This window comes from Elephas maximus, chromosome 19 (genome assembly GCF_024166365.1).
Source record: "Elephas maximus indicus isolate mEleMax1 chromosome 19, mEleMax1 primary haplotype, whole genome shotgun sequence".
Lineage (NCBI taxonomy): Eukaryota > Metazoa > Chordata > Mammalia > Proboscidea > Elephantidae > Elephas > Elephas maximus.
The window spans coordinates 45,936,429-45,953,658 of record NC_064837.1 but is presented as its reverse complement, the minus strand read 5'-3'; the positions used below and the strand labels follow the sequence as shown (position 1 = coordinate 45,953,658).

Sequence of the window (17,230 nt, the reverse complement as noted above, 5' to 3'; positions counted from 1 at the left end):
TCTCGCAGTCCAAGGGGCACGGCTCTTGCTGGCTTGCTGGCTTTTTTTAGATGCTCTCCCCGTCTCCCTGCCCCATCTCTTGCCAGTCTCCAGAGTTGCTCTCACTGGCTTATTCTCCTCCTCCCAGCCTTTCAGTGCTGTCTTCAAAGGAACCCCTCTCTGCTGCCAATGCAACTGGAGCCAAGGAGATCTCTGGTTCTGATGTGAGAACCACTCTAAATCACTTGCTCCCTAACTAGGGGCCCATATCACAATCTCCTTCTCAGAGAAACCTGAGCAAGAAAGGAGGTCCTGTTTACAGCCAGCACTGGAACTGCTTCTGCCCTCAGAAAGGATAGCACCAACGGGGCAGGTTAGAGGCCTGAGAGCTGGGAAAAGGATGTCATGTTAATACAAAGCCTTCTTTCTTAGGAAGCTCTCTCTAGCTCGGTTCTCTTCTCTCAACAGTCAGTTCAGGCTACCATTGCCTAAGAAATGCTAGATAGGCGAGTGCTGGAATTAGAAGATACTAACGATAGCAACGGGTTTGGTTTTTTTTGGTTTACCAGAGGGAAACAAGGAGAAAAACTCTGGTACAAAAGTCCCAGGACTAGTAGGAGAGAGGTAAAGATGGAAACAGGCAGGCTAAAAATGGCAGAGCTGGGCAGGGACACTAAAGATAGCATTAAGTTCTGCCCTCTAACTGTACAGATATTGATGTCTTTCATGCGGATGAAAAAGTTAAAACAAGGAGATCCAGTATGCAATGGGAAAAAAATAAGCTGGCATGCAAACACTTTAGGTAGTTACAGTTGTATACAGAAAACATAGCAAAGGCTGGCTCCATTTCCAAAAGGAACGGCAGAAGGAATAAAGGAACCCACCGTCTTCCAGGGTCCAGATGCCCTCATTCCTGTATCTAGGCCCTCCCATTTACCCTTGCTCTGGGCTTTCAGAGCATAATGAAGTCTGCTGATGCTCTGGGCTCCTGCAAATTAACGCCACAGCTTCTGCGCCAACTTGAATTTTGCTCACTGGGCTCCCCAGAACAATCCCACTGGGTCTGGTCTAGTTGGGAACAGCAAAGTTGTGCCCACACCCACACTTGGGGGAATAAAAATAAAGAACACTTTTTCTTGACCAATGCAGTTGGCTCTAGTTTATTGATAGTGGTGATTTTTGTTGTCAAAGTTTTTGAAAAAGACCAGTAGACAGGTAAAGAAAGAACAATGCGTGCTCCAAAATTCAAAGTGACAACATTGCAGCCTTTAGGCCTTTGGGGTAAAAATAAAAAAAAAATTTTTTTTTTTTTTTTGGTCTGGCTAATTCTTTGCCAGCGCTGGCTTTGGAGCTGACACTCAGATGATGGTCTTTGCCTGGCCCTTCCAGCCAATCCTTCACATTTGGGGCCATTTGCTCAACTGGATTTGGTTCCAAGGGGAAATGAAAATTGCATTTATCCTCCGGCTCCCCGGTGGCAGCTATTGCTTAGCTGCTGTTTAGGATTACCTGGGGACCCTGAGACAGATCCAGAAGGGTGGAGGTGAAACAGTTTATTTGAAGCACTGCTTTTACCTATTCAGAGAAACCAATGTATCATTTTTCCATTAAGTGTGCTTTTTTGTTTCTCTGCTTCCCCGCCTTCCCTGGATTATCTCCCCCTCCTCCCTCCTCCCTAGCTGTGGCTCCTGCTCAAAGCACTTCCCTTTCCATTTTGCTTTAATCCAGGGCTCAGGCAAAGAGGATGTGGCTGAACCTCACTTGGACGGTAATGCTGCAAACTAATGTACATTTTAAGCCAAAAGGGTTGAGACTAAGGAGCACGACGAGAGCGGCTGCTGTGGATTAACCCGCCAGTGCTGGTTCTCCCCTCAGCCTACACGTCCTCGTTTTCAGTCAGCACTCAGCAGCTGCGGTCCAAACACCAATTTTCCCCAGTGAGGCCTGACCTGCTTACTCCTTAGCTGAGATGGTAGCTTTAGGAAGACTGAAAAATTAAAACTAGTCTCAATTTGATTCCAGTTTCTTTGGCTTCTACTTTCTAGACAAGGTCAAAACAGATTAGTCCTTACCCCAAATGACAAATCCTTTGGCAGGAAAAAAAAAAAAGCTAAGTTTTGAGAAACAGAAAGTATAAAAATTAAGAGAAGCCCACAATGTGTTGATAAACGCGATAGTACCATCAGCCAGCCTGTAGCTGGCACAGTGACTTCCCTTGTCGTACCTCGAATGATCCCAGGACACACAAGCATATGAAGTTTCACATCCTCCTCCTGAAAGCCCAGCTGGAGCAAAGGAACAAAGAAGGGCTGGACTGCTTCACTTCAACACAGGCTTATACTCTGGTATGTTTGCCTTCCCAACACTGTGAAGAATAGTCACCATTTCCAGGAGGTGCCAGAAGTCAGGGAACCGAGGCTTACAGACGAATTTCTCAAATGTATCACCCCTTTCATGGTCTCTGCCTCCACCCAGGCTCCCTGGGATCACACCAGAATGTAGGGGATAATTAAGAACACAATCCAAAGGCTGGGGGTCAAATGACTTCTTTGGACTGACATTCCTCTATGAAATACAAATACTGATTCAGAAAGTCAGTGCATGAGACTCTCTTAAATGATACAATTTTTTTTTTTTTTGTACTGTAAGTGAAAGTTTACAAATCCAGTCAGTCTCTTGTACAAAAATTTACATACACCTTGCTATATACTCCTAGTTGCTCTCTCCCTAATGAGACAGCACACTCCTTCTCTCCACCCTGGATTCCCATGTCCACTCTGCCAGCTTCTGCCCCCTTCTGTCTTCTCACCTCCCCTCCAGATAGAAGTTGCCCACATAGTCTCATGTGTCTACTTGAGGCAAAAAGCTCACTCCTCACCAGTAAATGATACAATATTTTATAAGCACTGATAATTTTCCCGAAGTCTGGGTTTCTTAGAAGACATATCACTCACAATCAAGCTTGTCTTCTACTTCGGCTATTTGAAAGCTGGTCTACCTCCAACCTGAATCACGGCAAATGTACAGAACCTACCACTATTTTTTCAATACTCTGACAGTGTTTATTTCAGACTATGATCCCTGCCCTGTGATTAGAAAGAGAACGCTCCCAGTTTGCTCAACAGGCACTGATATGGGAAAACTGGTATCAGATATACTTGGAAACATACCATTTTTCATCTAGACTCAGAAGCTACACATACAATTAAAAAAAAGAAGGAAGAAGTGGAGGTCCATGGCTGTGCATACCAAGCACCCACCTGGGCCCAGCCATCAGCCATGGCTGTTGAGGATGACACTGCTGAAAAGACCCCAGCATGACAGACAAAAACAAAGGTAGTTCTTTCTATTACGTGGCTGAGGCAGATGACTTCCTAGCTTCCAGCCACCTTATCAGCAATCCTTCACCCCAGGGATCATCCTTGCCATCAGGCTAGCCGAGCTTTATTGGTCTCCCCTTGAGGTTCTTCATAGTCTTCCCATGGTTTCAGCTGGGGGCCAGGGATCATCACCGTCTGAAAGTGTAGGAAGCTGAGTTATCCATCAACTAAGCCAATGACTTACCCAGGAGTGATATCCACTCCCCCCAGGATTCCCCTTCCCTGGTGCTGCATCACCTCCTGTCTCCACTAGGTGGAGCATGTGACTTAGGATGCCAAAACTACTGCCTCAACCACACAAGCTGCCTTACCTTAAGGATAGGCTGCTTAGGGGGTGCCCACTGGGGGACAATCTTGCCATGCATTCTCCAGCTCCCATAGGGGTTCATCAGGTGCTTTTCAAACACAACATACTCTAGGACATCCTTGGGCACATCTTCCTGTCCATACATCAGTCGACCAAACCGGTCATAGATGGCCAGAATCTGTAAGCATGAAAGCAAATCCAGCCTTACTTCTCAGAATTTTATTTTTGCCACACAATTCTGAAACAACCATAACAAAATTTTTTAATGTGTGGAAAAAAACTATCTAGGAATTCTGAATGTAGACTAATTGATCAACTACTGACACTTTACTCAGAGTTTAATGGGGGTGGAAGAGTAGGAAGGAGGGAGTCAAGTCCAGGGAGGGTGGGGCAAAACAGCCTCACAGTGTGCCTTAGCAGAGCTAACATCTAGTGGTGGGAAGTGGGTAGTGACAGAGCAGGAAAAGCCACGGTGAACCTTTCCTTAGGACCTTCAGTCCTGGGCAGCTGTACCCAGCACTCCAGAGGTAGGTGCCTGTACCTAGAGTAAAGAAAAGCTGGGAGGAAAGTGGGCTGGTGACTCTACCTGCCGGGTGTGCATGCGTACGGTGACCTGGCCATACACATTGCCCTGGTTCACCAGGTTTGAACAGCGAACCTGAACCACCTGGGGTGGCTCTAAAGATTCCACGAAACTCCAGCGAACGGTCTTGTATTTGAGGTCCCAGACCATGTCCTAAGGGTAGAGGAAAAGAAGTTTAACTGGGGTTTTCCCTCCTTTTAGGGAAGCTGATTCTATCATATCTGCTCTCGCTTCCTGCAATACTACAGGCAACATGCAACTTTTCCCCTCGAATGCCTTCTAGTGCCTATTTTCTCTCTGACCTTCCAGGCTTGTGATTCAGCAAGCTACTGTTCATCTGGAATATACCTTATGACAACTCTCTTTTCATCTAAATCAAAACTCTTGAAGATCCTTCTCCAAATTAATGAAAACCACACTCTAAACTGCCAGTATAACCCAGTTCACCATCATCCCTCCCATATACTTCCATAATCTGCTAATTACTGCACGTACTTCTGCATATGTTTCTTTTCTTTTGTCCTCACCTTTTAGCAGTGGAGAGTGGGAATTTTACAGGGAAATAAAGGCTAAACTGCTAAGACTGGGTTACCTAAACTTGTCTCTGGGGTGATTCAGCTGAATTGACAGAAACTGAAGTTCTTACTTTGAAACCTCTAACTAAACCAAAGTGTCCTCATTCTTAGTTGTCTCCCAAGAGTACCTAGCACCGCAGCTAGCATACAACATAAGCCTCATGAATCCTGCTAAATACTTTATTACACTGTAGGCACGTGGAGGTCTGGCCTAAGGTAGCCCAAATCCTGACCTCAGGATCTGCACCTTGCGGTTTCAGTACTACTTGCTGATGGACTTCCTCTTTCCTCATTTGCCATGGCCTCTACCAGCGTTTGTATCAAGTTGTTATCATTAAATAATGGAACTTAAGCCTGGGCTTTAAACTTCCTACACTTTCAAAACCGACCCTTCCTAAGAAAACCAAAGGTAATGCCTAGAATCTGCCCACTCAGGCATCCCCACAGTTCTAAGGAAGATGAGAACCTACCGGAAAACAGAGTTCGGTAGCCAAGGTATGAAGCCGATCATGGTCTGAACTAAAAGAGAAAGAGATATATATCATTGACTCCTGCTTTTATGAATACCATACACAGAATTTGAAAATGGTCCTAAGAACAGAAAACAGTTCAATTCAACTTTAGAAACATTTTCTGCACATTATAAGCTAAGTAATGTGCAAAGTTCTAGGGTCACAGAGATGAACAATAACATGATTTATCAGAAAACCTTCCAATCTACTAGCAAAGTTATGCTTTAGTCTCAGGAACAGAAAGGAATTTCTCTGTCATTACCGTAGCTCCTTAAGATGGGTAAGAGACCCTCCCTGGGACATGGGGATTGATTTCTGCTGTAAGCTGGTATGGGCAATGAAGTCCAACACAAATAGTAATCAAAGGCTCATCTCATCTCCTCTCACCTCTGACACACCAGCAGTACCAGCTATCTTGGTACTGACTTACACCATCTTAGTAAGATGATCTTACACTGACATCTGTGAACCTAGCCAAAAGACAGTCTGTCTTTTCTGGTCCTTTCTTTCTTTTCCCTCCATCTTTGCTGCTGCCATACTGGCCTAGTCATACTGACATTATGCTGTCAGAATTAGAAAACAGCAAACCCAGCTCCTGCAGACATAAGGTTTTAGGAAGGTTCCCTAGCTGAGGGATCTTAAATAAACCTAAACCACAGACTAACTTCTTTCAGATACACACATAATTTTTCCCCATAGTTTAATATTTTCTAGAGAGTTTAACTCTTTGTCCCCTTGAAAAATCTCATCTCTAATTCCAGAGTGGGTAACATATTAACTATAACCTGTCTGTCTGCTTCACTTTCACCTCCATCCCTAACAAGAAAGAGTCTAGGTCATTTCCCTCACTGTAGCTCTAAGCTAGAACAGACTAAGTGGTAGTTAGAGCTACCATGACCATGACCATAGCTGACACCTCTGAATGAATTCTTCATCCTCACTATCCTGGCTTAGAAATCTTCAGTAGAAATGAATTCTCTTCTCTATGAGCTCACTTACTATTTTGCAGTAGAACTTACACTGAGAAATAAAAGGAAGATATCGGCTCTGGCAGCATAATGGACTGAGCTAATGTGAAACTATTCCCACTATAAATACCTAGAAATGTTGGATCAAATATAACCACACACACACACACACTCTCTCTCTCTCTTAAATACTCTAGCCTAGTTCACAAGAAAGAAAGGTAAATCCCAGATGCCATAAAGGAAGCGGGAGCTAAAAGCCCAAATGGAAAGCATGCAAGTTGATACCATGATTGCTTAAGGGATGATTAATGGATCCAGAAATAGGATACGATGGCACTAGGGCTTGACTTTTCCCTGAAACTTTGGATCCTTGAAGGGCAGGGTGCTGGAATTGAGATCCCTAAATAAAGCTAAGAGCCTCAACAGATTGCAGCTGCAGGAAAGGGAGACTAGAAAAATAGCCAACCTGGATACAAAGCTTATCTCTGTCCGGGACTCTGAGTGGAAAAACAAAAAAAAAATTGTGAAAAATTAAGGCCCCCAAGCCCACAATATATTCAGATTTGGACACAGAATATGTTGCCTCTTCAGTATAGAAAGTCCTAAGCTAAGAAATTAACATAAAAACTGATACTTGGCCAAAAGTACCCCTAGGAGCATGGCAGAAGCAAACACAAAGCCTCTATGGAAGCATATTCATAATATTCAGAAGAAACAATTTCCACTGAAGGTCAGTTTACAACTAAACATCACAAAACACACTTGGCATTTATCTAGCAAAAGTCAACAGACACAACCAACAGCAGTATTAGTGTCCCAAGAATTTGAGATAACAGAGCAACTCAAAGGAATCTATAAATTGGGTAAATGTAAGGAGATAAAAAAAGGAATTTTATAAAAAGAAGAAAAATGCAAAGTGTTGTTAAAAAGAAAGTTCTGAAAAAGGACTAAGTACGACAATGAAATAAAAAATATAAGACTCACTGACCAGGTAAAATTAGACACAGCTGATGAGATAATCAGTAAACTTGAAGAGAGATATAAGGAAACTACCTAAACTATGGTACAGAGACGTAAAAAAGAGAAAACATAAGAGGGGAGTGACATCACAGAAGATGGCAAAAGACGAAGCTGCATGAATCAGTCCCTCCGCTGAAACAATTATTGAGCTTACAAGAACTATCAGAATTAACTATTTCAGAACTATGGAGTCTAGGCGAAAACTTGCAGCATCCAGGAGAGTCCTTGATGAAGAATGAAGCTGGGCAATTTTAGTGAATTTCAGCATGTCACGTAGCAACTACCACTCCCTAACCCCCGGCCCCTTGGCAGGCAGCCATGGGGACAGCGACCCATGTTCCTGGTGCAGTTTGTTGGTGCCAGGATGAGCGACTTCAAAAATTGGGGTCTGTGTTTTGATAGGTCTGGCAGGTTAAAGCTGCTTCGTAGGCAGCAGCGACAGTCAAAGAAATTTAAAGACACAGAATATCTCTTCTTAAAAACAAGGCAGATGAGGTAATGACTGGAATAAAAAGCATTCTGAGATTCTTGTAATGCTAACTCAAAAATGCATGTTAAGAACTGCCAGTGGGAATGCAAAATGGTGCAACCATTTTGGAAAATGTTACGGTGCTTCCTTAAAAAGCTAGAAATAGAAATAGCATATGATCTAGCAATCCCACTCCTAGGAATATGTCCTAAAGAAGTAACAGCCGTCACACGAATAGGCATATGCACACCCATGTTCACTGCAGCATTATTCCCAATAGCAAAAAGATGGAAATAATCTAAGTGTCCGTTAACAGATGAATGGATAAACAAACTATGCTACATATACACCATGAAATACTATGCAACAATAAAGGACAATGATGAATTTGCAAAACATCTCACAACATAGATAAATCTGGACGACATTACGCTGAGTGAAATAAGTCAATCACAAAAGGAGAAATATTATATTAGACTACTATTATAAAAAACTCATGAATAAGTTTATACACAAAAAGACAATATTTGATGGATAGGAGGGAGGGAGGTATGGGGAGGGAAAAACACTAAGTAGGCAATAAATAAGTGGTAACTACGGTGAAGGGTAAGATAGTACAAGATACTGGGGAAGTCAGCACCATTTGACTAAGGCAAGGTCATGGAAGCTCCACAAACACATCCAAACTCCCTGAGGGACCAAATTACTGGGCTGAGGACCATGGGCTCAGGTGACATCTAGCTCAATTGGCTTAACATAGTTTATAAAGAAAATGTTCTACATCCTACTTTGGTGAGTAGTGTCTGGCGTCTTAAAAGTTCATGAATGGCCATCCAAGATACTCCACTGGTCCCACCCCTTCTGGGGCAAGAATAAGAAGAATGAACAAAACCAAAGACGCAAGGGAAAGATTAGGCCAAAGGACTAATGAACAATTACCACAGCTCCACCAGCACAACTAAATGGTGCCCAGCTACCCCCGACTGCTCTGACAGGCATCACAACAGAGGGTCCCACACAGAACTGAAGAAAAATGTAGAACAAAATTCAAACTCACACAAAAAGACCAGACTTACTGGTCTAACTGAGCCTGGAGAAACCCTGAGAGTATGGCCCCCGGACACCCTTTTAACTCAGTACTGAAGTCACTCCTGAAGTTCACCCTTCAGGCAAAGATGAGACAGGCCCATAAAACAAACAATAAAATAGTAGCTCAACTATGTATACAAGACTAAATGGGCACACCAGCCCAGGGGCAAGGATGAAAAGGCAGAAGGGACAGGAATGCTGGATGAATGGAAATGGGAAATCCAAGGTTGAGAAGCGGAGAGTGTTGACACATTGCCAGTTGGGAACCAATGTCACAAAACAATATATGTATTGTTTAATGAAAGCTAATTGCTCTGTAAACCTTCATCTAAAGCACGATTAAAAAAAAAAAGCATGTTAAATGATTTAATGATAACCACTTAAAAACAAAAACAAAAACAGAAGTAGAATGTATTAGTTCCACTGAGTAGAAGAAATAAAAAAGGAAGATGAAAATTACATAAACTGACAAACGAAAAGGGAAAAAGAAGCAAAATAATGGTACAAAATAATGCAGTAGAAAAAAATCAAATATACAAAAAAAAAATCCTGAACACTAAATGAAAATAACAGGTTACAAGGATATATATAACAATAGCTACCATTCATATAAGAAATTTAAAATACGTAAAACAATACTATATACTGTTTAGATACATACATATAGTGAAGGTATAAAAATATGCATGAGAATGACAGTTGGGGCAGTGGTTGTCATGGATTGAACTGTGTCTCCCAAAAATATATACACCAATTTGTCTAGGCCATGATTCCCAGTATTGTGTGACTGTCTACCATTTTGTCATCTGATGCGATTTTCCTATGTGTTAGAAATCCTACCTCTACAATGTTAATGAGCTGAGATAGGTAGCAGTTATGTAATGAGGCAGGGCTCAATCTACAAGACTGGATTGTGTCTTGAGCCAATCTCTTTTGAGACACAAAAGAGAAAAACAAGCAGAGAGATGGGGAGTACCTTATATCACCAAGAAAGCAGCACTAGGAGCAAAGTGTGTCCTTTGGACCTGGGGTTCCTGTGTGGAGAAGCTGCTAGTCCAGGGGAAGATTGATGAGAAGGACCTTTCTCCAAAGCCGACAGAGAGAAAGCCTTACCCTGGAGCTGACACTCTTAATTTGGACTTCTAGCCTACTAGACTGTGAGAAAATGAATTTCTCTTTGTTAAAGCCATCCATTTGTGGTATTTATGTTACAGTAGCACTAGATAACTAAGACAGTGTTTATCTCTGGGAAGGGAAAAGAATGGGGAGATGGGGCTTTAGCTTTATCTATGTTTTATTTCTCCTTTCCCCCAAATTAAGGATGTTGAAGTAAATATTGCAAAAATGTAAACATTTATTAAGATGGGTGGTACTTCTCCATCATTTGTGGAATATTTTGTAATTTAATTTTTTAAGAAAAACAAAAATAAATTATTAATGGATCTCAGAGTACAAGTTTTGGGTCCTACCTGAAGCCTAGCCACAGTTCAAAAGAATGTCAGGAACAGTCTAAAGATTTAAGATCACTCCTAGCAAGTTTCTTATCTCCCCAGCAGCTCTGATTTGTCTGCCCTTGATTGAATTAAGAAAAAGTTGGAAATTTTAAAAAGAAGCTTATTCAAAATAGCTATAGAAATGGAAATGTACATAGGTAAAACATACAAAGAGGATCAGGGTGAATAAAGCTATCAGGTGTGGTGAAAACAGTAGCCATTCCAGCACAGAGACCCAACACTTGCTGGTGCAGCCAGAACAGATTAAATGGTGAAAGCTTCCAGAAGCTGGAGAGGAGCTAAGGATAGCTTCAGTCACTAAGTATTTCCCACACAGAAAGCTCTCTCATTCTAGAACTCTTAACCTGATAAAAAAAAATCTGTGCAAGACCTGAAATAATAGTTTCTGAGTACTGAATGGGTACAAAATAGGAAGTCCACTTACTTGTTTAGACAAAGGTGAGCTTCGACGTAGATATCCTTAGCTTTTTCAGGGAAGTCCTTTGTTTTAAAATTTGCATCGTATTCTTTTATCTTCCGGATTCTGTAAAATTAAGCATGAGAATCACTTCTAAAGATTTCTTAGTTTACATAAAATTCACTAATTTCTGTCCAATTATTCAATAACTGCTTTCTAAATGTGTCAAGTTCCTACATATTCAACCCTCTATCTTAAATAAATCATTTTAAAGAAAGAACAAAGCACCTCAGAGCCAAATTTCAGAATTCTAAAATCAAAGAAAACATCCTGTAAGCATTAAGAAAGAAAAAGCTGGTTTAATACACAGCAACAATAGAATGACACTGAACTTCTAAACAGCAACACTGGTAGTTAGGAAAACAATGGAGTAAGACAGAGAGGATTTTAGTTGAGGAAAAAAAATCATTTCTAACCCAGAATTCTATACAAGGGAAAATTATAAGTCAAATGAGGAGCAAAAGATTTTTTTTAGACTTTCAAGATCTCATCTACCACAGCCATCCTTGCCTCCTATCCACTCCAATCCAATCTCCACACTGTAGCCGGAGTATATTTCTGAAAAATCAAATCTCATCAATTCCTTCATTTAAACTGGTTTTCCATTGCCTTCTGGATAAAATTTAAATTCCTTGGCACAGCCCTGCCTAATTGCCCCTCTCTTCAGCCTCATCTTGATTCCACTCTCCTACTCACTTCTCCAGCCATGATGGCTTTTTTCCAATCGTTGAATTTGGCAAGCGTTTTTCATCTCAGAGCTCCTGCTTATACTCTTCTATCTCTCTAGAATGCTATTCCTCACCACCCCTTCACCCAGCTAACTCCAAACAATCCTTTCGGTCCCAGCTTTCAATGTCACTTTCTCAGGGAAGCTTTCCCTGACTTCCCAGACCAAGCTGTGCTTCCCTGTCACATGCTCCCACAGCACTTATACTTCACTGTTTCTGTAATTATTTGTGTTTTTCTCCCCTAAATGATAACCCCATGATAAAACCATGGTGCACACTACCATCGAAGAGCTCATAGTCCAGAAGAAGAGAAATAAATGAAAGAAAATCACTGTGGCACAGAGTTATCAGAAGTAGTAAGTATAAGAATATAGTTACAATTACAGTAGAGACAGCTCTAAAAGGAATAAGAGATGGCTTAAAAGCAGACATGATGAATGAGTGAAGTCTTGAGGAGCAAACTGGAATTACCTGGTAAAGAAGGGGGAAAAAACATTTTCAGGCAAAGGAAAGGATGTGCAAAGGCACAGAATATTCAAGGCACTGCAATTAGCTTAGAAACACTGAAGTTTATCAAGAGATAAAGGAAACAAAGGGTCAGAAGATGGTGGAGGGCAAGCCAAGGGCCAGATTATGAGAAGCCTTAAATGCCCTAAAGAAAGATAGATTTTATTCTTCAGGTCATAGGGAGCCACAAAGAGTTTTAAGCAGAGAAGGTAATATGATGAGATCTGTACTTAGAGAAATAAATTATGACCACATGTAGAATTAACATTGAATCAGTGTTACTTATACACATAAGCCTATCAACAATTCTGAAAAACCTGTTCTAGGTACAGTCAGAGATAGAGCAATAAATACTAAGTCTTTGTCCTTTCACCTAAAAGAGAGACTAAAAAGAAGGTTCAGGTTTATGCCCATTAACTAAGGCCCAGTCACCTCCCTAGAACAGATCTGTCTTCTTGACCTTTTTTGGCTTTTCCTACCCTCTGAAGTTTACTCTCTAAGGCACTTCTCAGGTAAGTATGTTCTTTCATTATTATTTAAAATTTTAAAATATATGACCAAAAAAGGGTCCTACGAATCCCAAAGTCAACTTCCTAGCTGATGTGACAAAAATTATCAACAAAGACTAAGATGCGAAGAATCAGGATGCCCACATTGTTCTGCATTAAATATCGACTCTATTACAGAGAAAGAAAATACTGTCAAATTCAGTACATAACACTGGGGAAGCCAGCACAACTTGTACAAGGCAAGGTCATGGAAGCTTCATAGACACATCTAAACTCCCTGAAGGACCAAATTTCTGGGCTGAAGGTTGTGGCGACCATGGTCTCGGGGAACATCTAGCTCAATTGGCATAAAATAGTTCATAAAGAAAATGTTCTACATTCTACTTTAGTTGAGTAGCATCTGGGGTCTTAAAAGCTTGTGAGCGGCCATCTAGCATACTCCACTGGTCTCACCCCTTCAGGAGCAAGGAAGAATGAAGAAAACTAAAGATACAAGGGGAAGATTAGTCCAAAAGACTAATGGACCATATCTACCACAGCCTCCACCAGACTGAGTTCAGTAATAACTAAATGGTGTCCAGCTACCACCATTGACTGCTCTGACAGGGATCATAACAGAGGGTCCCAGCAGAGCTGGAGAAAAATGTAGAATAAAATTCTAACTCAAAAAGAAAAGATCAGACTTACTGGCCTGACAGAGACTGGAGAAACCCTGAGAGTATGGCACCGGAACACCTTTTCAGCTCAGTGATAAAGTCACTCCTGAGGTTCACCCTTCAGCCAAAGATTGGACAGGCCCATAAAACAAAACGAGACTAAAGAGGCACACCAGCCCAGGGGCAAGGACTAGAAGGCAGGAGGGCACAGGAAAGCTGGTAATAGGTAGCCCAAGGTTGAGAAGGGAGAGTGTTGACATGTCGTGAGGTTGTTAACCAACGTCAAAAAACAATATGTATACTAACTGTTTAACGAGAAACTAGTTTGTTCTGTAAACCCTTATCTAAAGTACAACTTGAAAAAAAAAAGAACAACAAAAAAAGAAAATACTGTCAGATTATCATGAGAGTTATACCGACCCATCAACTCAAGATCTCTCTGGGATAAAGTAACAACAAGAAATTTTTATTCTAATATCCACTCGCAGCTGTGTCAGATACCTACGACAATTGTGATGCCACGTTCTTCTTAAATCGTTCAGTTCTCTGTTTCATTCCTTCCCTTGAAAAAGATGACATGCGAGCATCACCCTCAGGAGGAACATAAGAGTCAAAAATACCAGCTGCAATAATAGGAGGGGAAAAAAAAGAAGAAAGTGAGGAAAGATTGATAAAAAGTCATTTTTAGGTCACAGAAACTTGGGAAGGATCCTGGATATAAAGGAGACTAAAAAACACACGTGTGTAGAGGGAAACATATTACAACAACAACAAAAAAGGGAATAAAATAAATAATTTAAGTCATCTCTCAGAGCCTCAATTTCTACTTCCACAAAATGGGTAGATTTCATCCTTGCTTTCTAGGAATGGTGTGAAGACAAGATTAAAGATGACCTCATAAAATATGGTACACACATTCCCAAAGGCAACTCTTTAGACAGGGATTGGACTGGACTGTAAGTAAAAATGATACTGGTGAGGAGTGAGCTTCTGGCTCAAGTAGACATATGAGACTGTGTGGGCAGCTCCTGTCTGGCGGCGAGATGAGAAGGCAGAAGGGGACGGAAGCTGACTGAATGGACATGGGGAATACAGGGTGGAGAGGAGGAGTGTGCTGTCTCATTAGGGGGAGAGCAACTAGGAGTACACAGCAAGATGTATATAAATTTTTGTATGAGAGACTGACCTGATTTGTAAACCTCCACTTAAAGCACAATAAAAAAAATACGGTGTACACAAAGTCAATCATAATTGAGGTTAAACTGATTTTGTGGTTAATTAAATGCTGTTAATCATAGTCTAAATCATTCCACTTTCCAGATCTCTGACAGAAGGGGACTGATTCAGAGCTCCAGAAATACCATGCCTCACCTGTACAGGCCAGATGTATGGCACGCTCCAAACGCTCTGGAGGAATGACCAATCCTGCTTTCCGAGCACGTTCTATAAACTCCTTTTCTGATTCGTAGTTAGGTTTGGAAGTAGGAGGTGTGAAACGTTTTTTAGTTCTCACTGGAACTACAGTCATGGACTGAGCCACCAGGGCTGGCTGGAAGGCAAGGGAAAGGTTAAGATAATCTGGAAAAAAAACTACCATCTTGAACAAGCTCTAAACAAAGCCCTATAGAAACGGTACATCCCAAGAATGACTTAGGAAAAATTATAAAGCCAGGCACCAAGGAAAAATGTACTACTGGTACTACCTGAATTTTTATGTGTGCCTCTTACTAGCAGCCAATAAACAACCTTTATGCTAACATCACCCAACAGTTACTAAAGGTCTTCTATGCACTTTTCTATAGTACAGACCTATGCTAACCCCTATGAATGCAAAGTTGGTTAAAGCAAGTTTCTGCTTTCAAAGAACTTTCAGTCTAGAGGGGAACTTAAACATTAAATACTGAAAGGTGCAAAATGCTATTATTAAAGTATAAGCAAGGACCTCTTGGCATCTCCTCCACATTCACTCTGACTACATTCTGCTCACTGTATCCGGAGCCTCACTCTAAACTTTATCCTGTCGTTTTAACTCCCAAATGACCAATAAGCTCTTTAAAGGCCGGGAGGCCTTTTCTCTCTGACCTTGAGGTTTGCTCAGGCAGGGACAATGACGATAACGGACTCTCTCCTTCCAAGATACTGTTCAACTTTGGACAACATTCACAAAGAATCAAGGCAAGTGAGCCCACTTTCCAAGCCTTTAACATCTTCCGCCTAACATACCGAAGCTAAACAAACTGGGAAACTTAGTCCCGCGAATTTGCTCGTCCTCACGGCCCTGCCCAGGCTTTGCCCACTCTGCTGCCACTGACATCAGTAAGGGGACCCGTCTATTTCAAACTTCCCCAACCTAGGTCTGACCGGTATCCTCCAAGTTCACCCAGCATAACTGCAAAGCGATTCTTTCCCTCTACTCTGTCCTCCTCCTCCAGCCCGTTGGCTTCTATCCGCCCAATTCCTACCCACCTGCCGTGACCAACAGCCCAAAGCTCTGGATAAGCAAGACAAAACCCGCGGCACGGGGGCTGCCATTTTGCTCACGCAAAGGCCGCCGGGATGGGAGTTAAGCGTGAAGAGCGTGAGACCAGAAGAAGCTCATAGGGTGGAGCTAGCTCGGGAGTGGAATTTTCCAGGGCGCGCGCCCTCCAACTAACTGTGCGTAACGCGGGCGCGCACGTGCGCGTGGAAGGAGGCGAAGGACAGGCCGCGCGTGCGTGGTAAGACGGCGTTGGGGGTAGGGTGGAACGCACGGCTGTCACGCGCCAGAACTTTGCCCGAAAGCTCTAGAGCGCCAGTTGCGCCTGCGCACGGCTCTCTTTTTGTGGCAAGGGTTTCTGCGTCCTTACATGCTTGGGGTTTTGCTGCACCTTATTTCCATTCGATTGTCTCGACAGCTGTGGTGTGGGTTTTAGTGAATAAAGAGTTGTTTCCCTTCTAAAATCAGAGAGCTCTGAGACAAGTGCTTTTCTTCAGTGCCTAGAGTAGGTTGAAGGTACTGGATCCCAGAAGTAGCGAGAATGAGTAGTTTCAGAGTTTGTATCTGACCTCAATATACTGCGTAACCTTAAACCTCAGCCCTAGTTTTCCATATATCCCATGTGAAGAAAATTCTTTCTTACTGACAAATTAAGGAGATCCTGGTGGCATAGTGGCTAAGTGCTAGGGCTGCTAACCAGAAGGTCGGTAGTTCGAATCCACTAGGCGCTCCTTGGAAATTCATGGGGCAGTTCTACTCTGTCCTATAGGGTCGCTATTGAGTCGGAATCGACTCCATGGCAACAGGTTTTTGGTCAAATTAAAGGAATTAGTGAGAACTGAGAAGGACCCCTGGTGGCACAATGGTTAATTCACTTCCCCTGCTAACCAAAAAGTCGGTGGTTCTAACTCATTAGCTGCTCCACGATCTGCTCCAGTAAAGATTACAGCCTAGGAAACCCTATGGGGAAGTTCTACCCCGTCCTATAGGGGAGCTATTTGTCGGAATCGGCTGGACAGCGCACAACATGTTTATGTAAGCAAAAGACACATGGACTGACAAAAAACATTTTTGTCATTTCAGAGATGAGATACAGGCTTAATTTTAATTCATTTACTAATGGGTTAGAGTCCCTAGTGTGCAAATGGTTAAGCACTATACTACCAACCAAAAGGTTCAAACCCACGCAGAGGTGCCTCAGAAGTAAGACCTGGCGATCTGCTTCTGAAAGGTCACAGCCTTGAAAACCCTATGGAACAGTTCTGCACATATGGGGTCACCACGAGTCCGAGTTGACTAGACACCAACTGACAGCCACAGTAACAGCTTAATCGGAATCCACTGGATGGCAACGGTTTATGTTAGTATTTTGACAGGCGATTTTGTAAGCATTTTACACATATTAGCTCAGTTAATCCTTACCACAAACAAGAACAATATTCTCATTACACATATGTGGCTGGGCCACAGAGAAATTAAGTACATAATTAATTAATGTCAT

At 42.1% G+C, this 17,230-nt stretch overlaps 1 protein-coding gene across 1 annotated transcript; it reads right to left on the bottom strand.

The window, feature by feature from the left end:
* Window positions 1-446: 446 nt before the first annotated feature.
* On the bottom strand, window positions 447-15,826 carry MRPL45 (mitochondrial ribosomal protein L45). The gene is made up of 8 exons (XM_049860820.1): window positions 15,720-15,826; window positions 14,625-14,802; window positions 13,759-13,876; window positions 10,821-10,919; window positions 5,295-5,343; window positions 4,253-4,402; window positions 3,671-3,844; window positions 447-3,494 (listed from the first exon to the last, which is right to left on the bottom strand). The coding sequence occupies exons 1-8, from the start codon at window positions 15,783-15,785 to the stop codon at window positions 3,408-3,410; spliced, it is 921 nt and encodes a 306-aa protein (XP_049716777.1). The 5' UTR covers window positions 15,786-15,826; the 3' UTR covers window positions 447-3,407.
* Window positions 15,827-17,230: the final 1,404 nt, after the last annotated feature.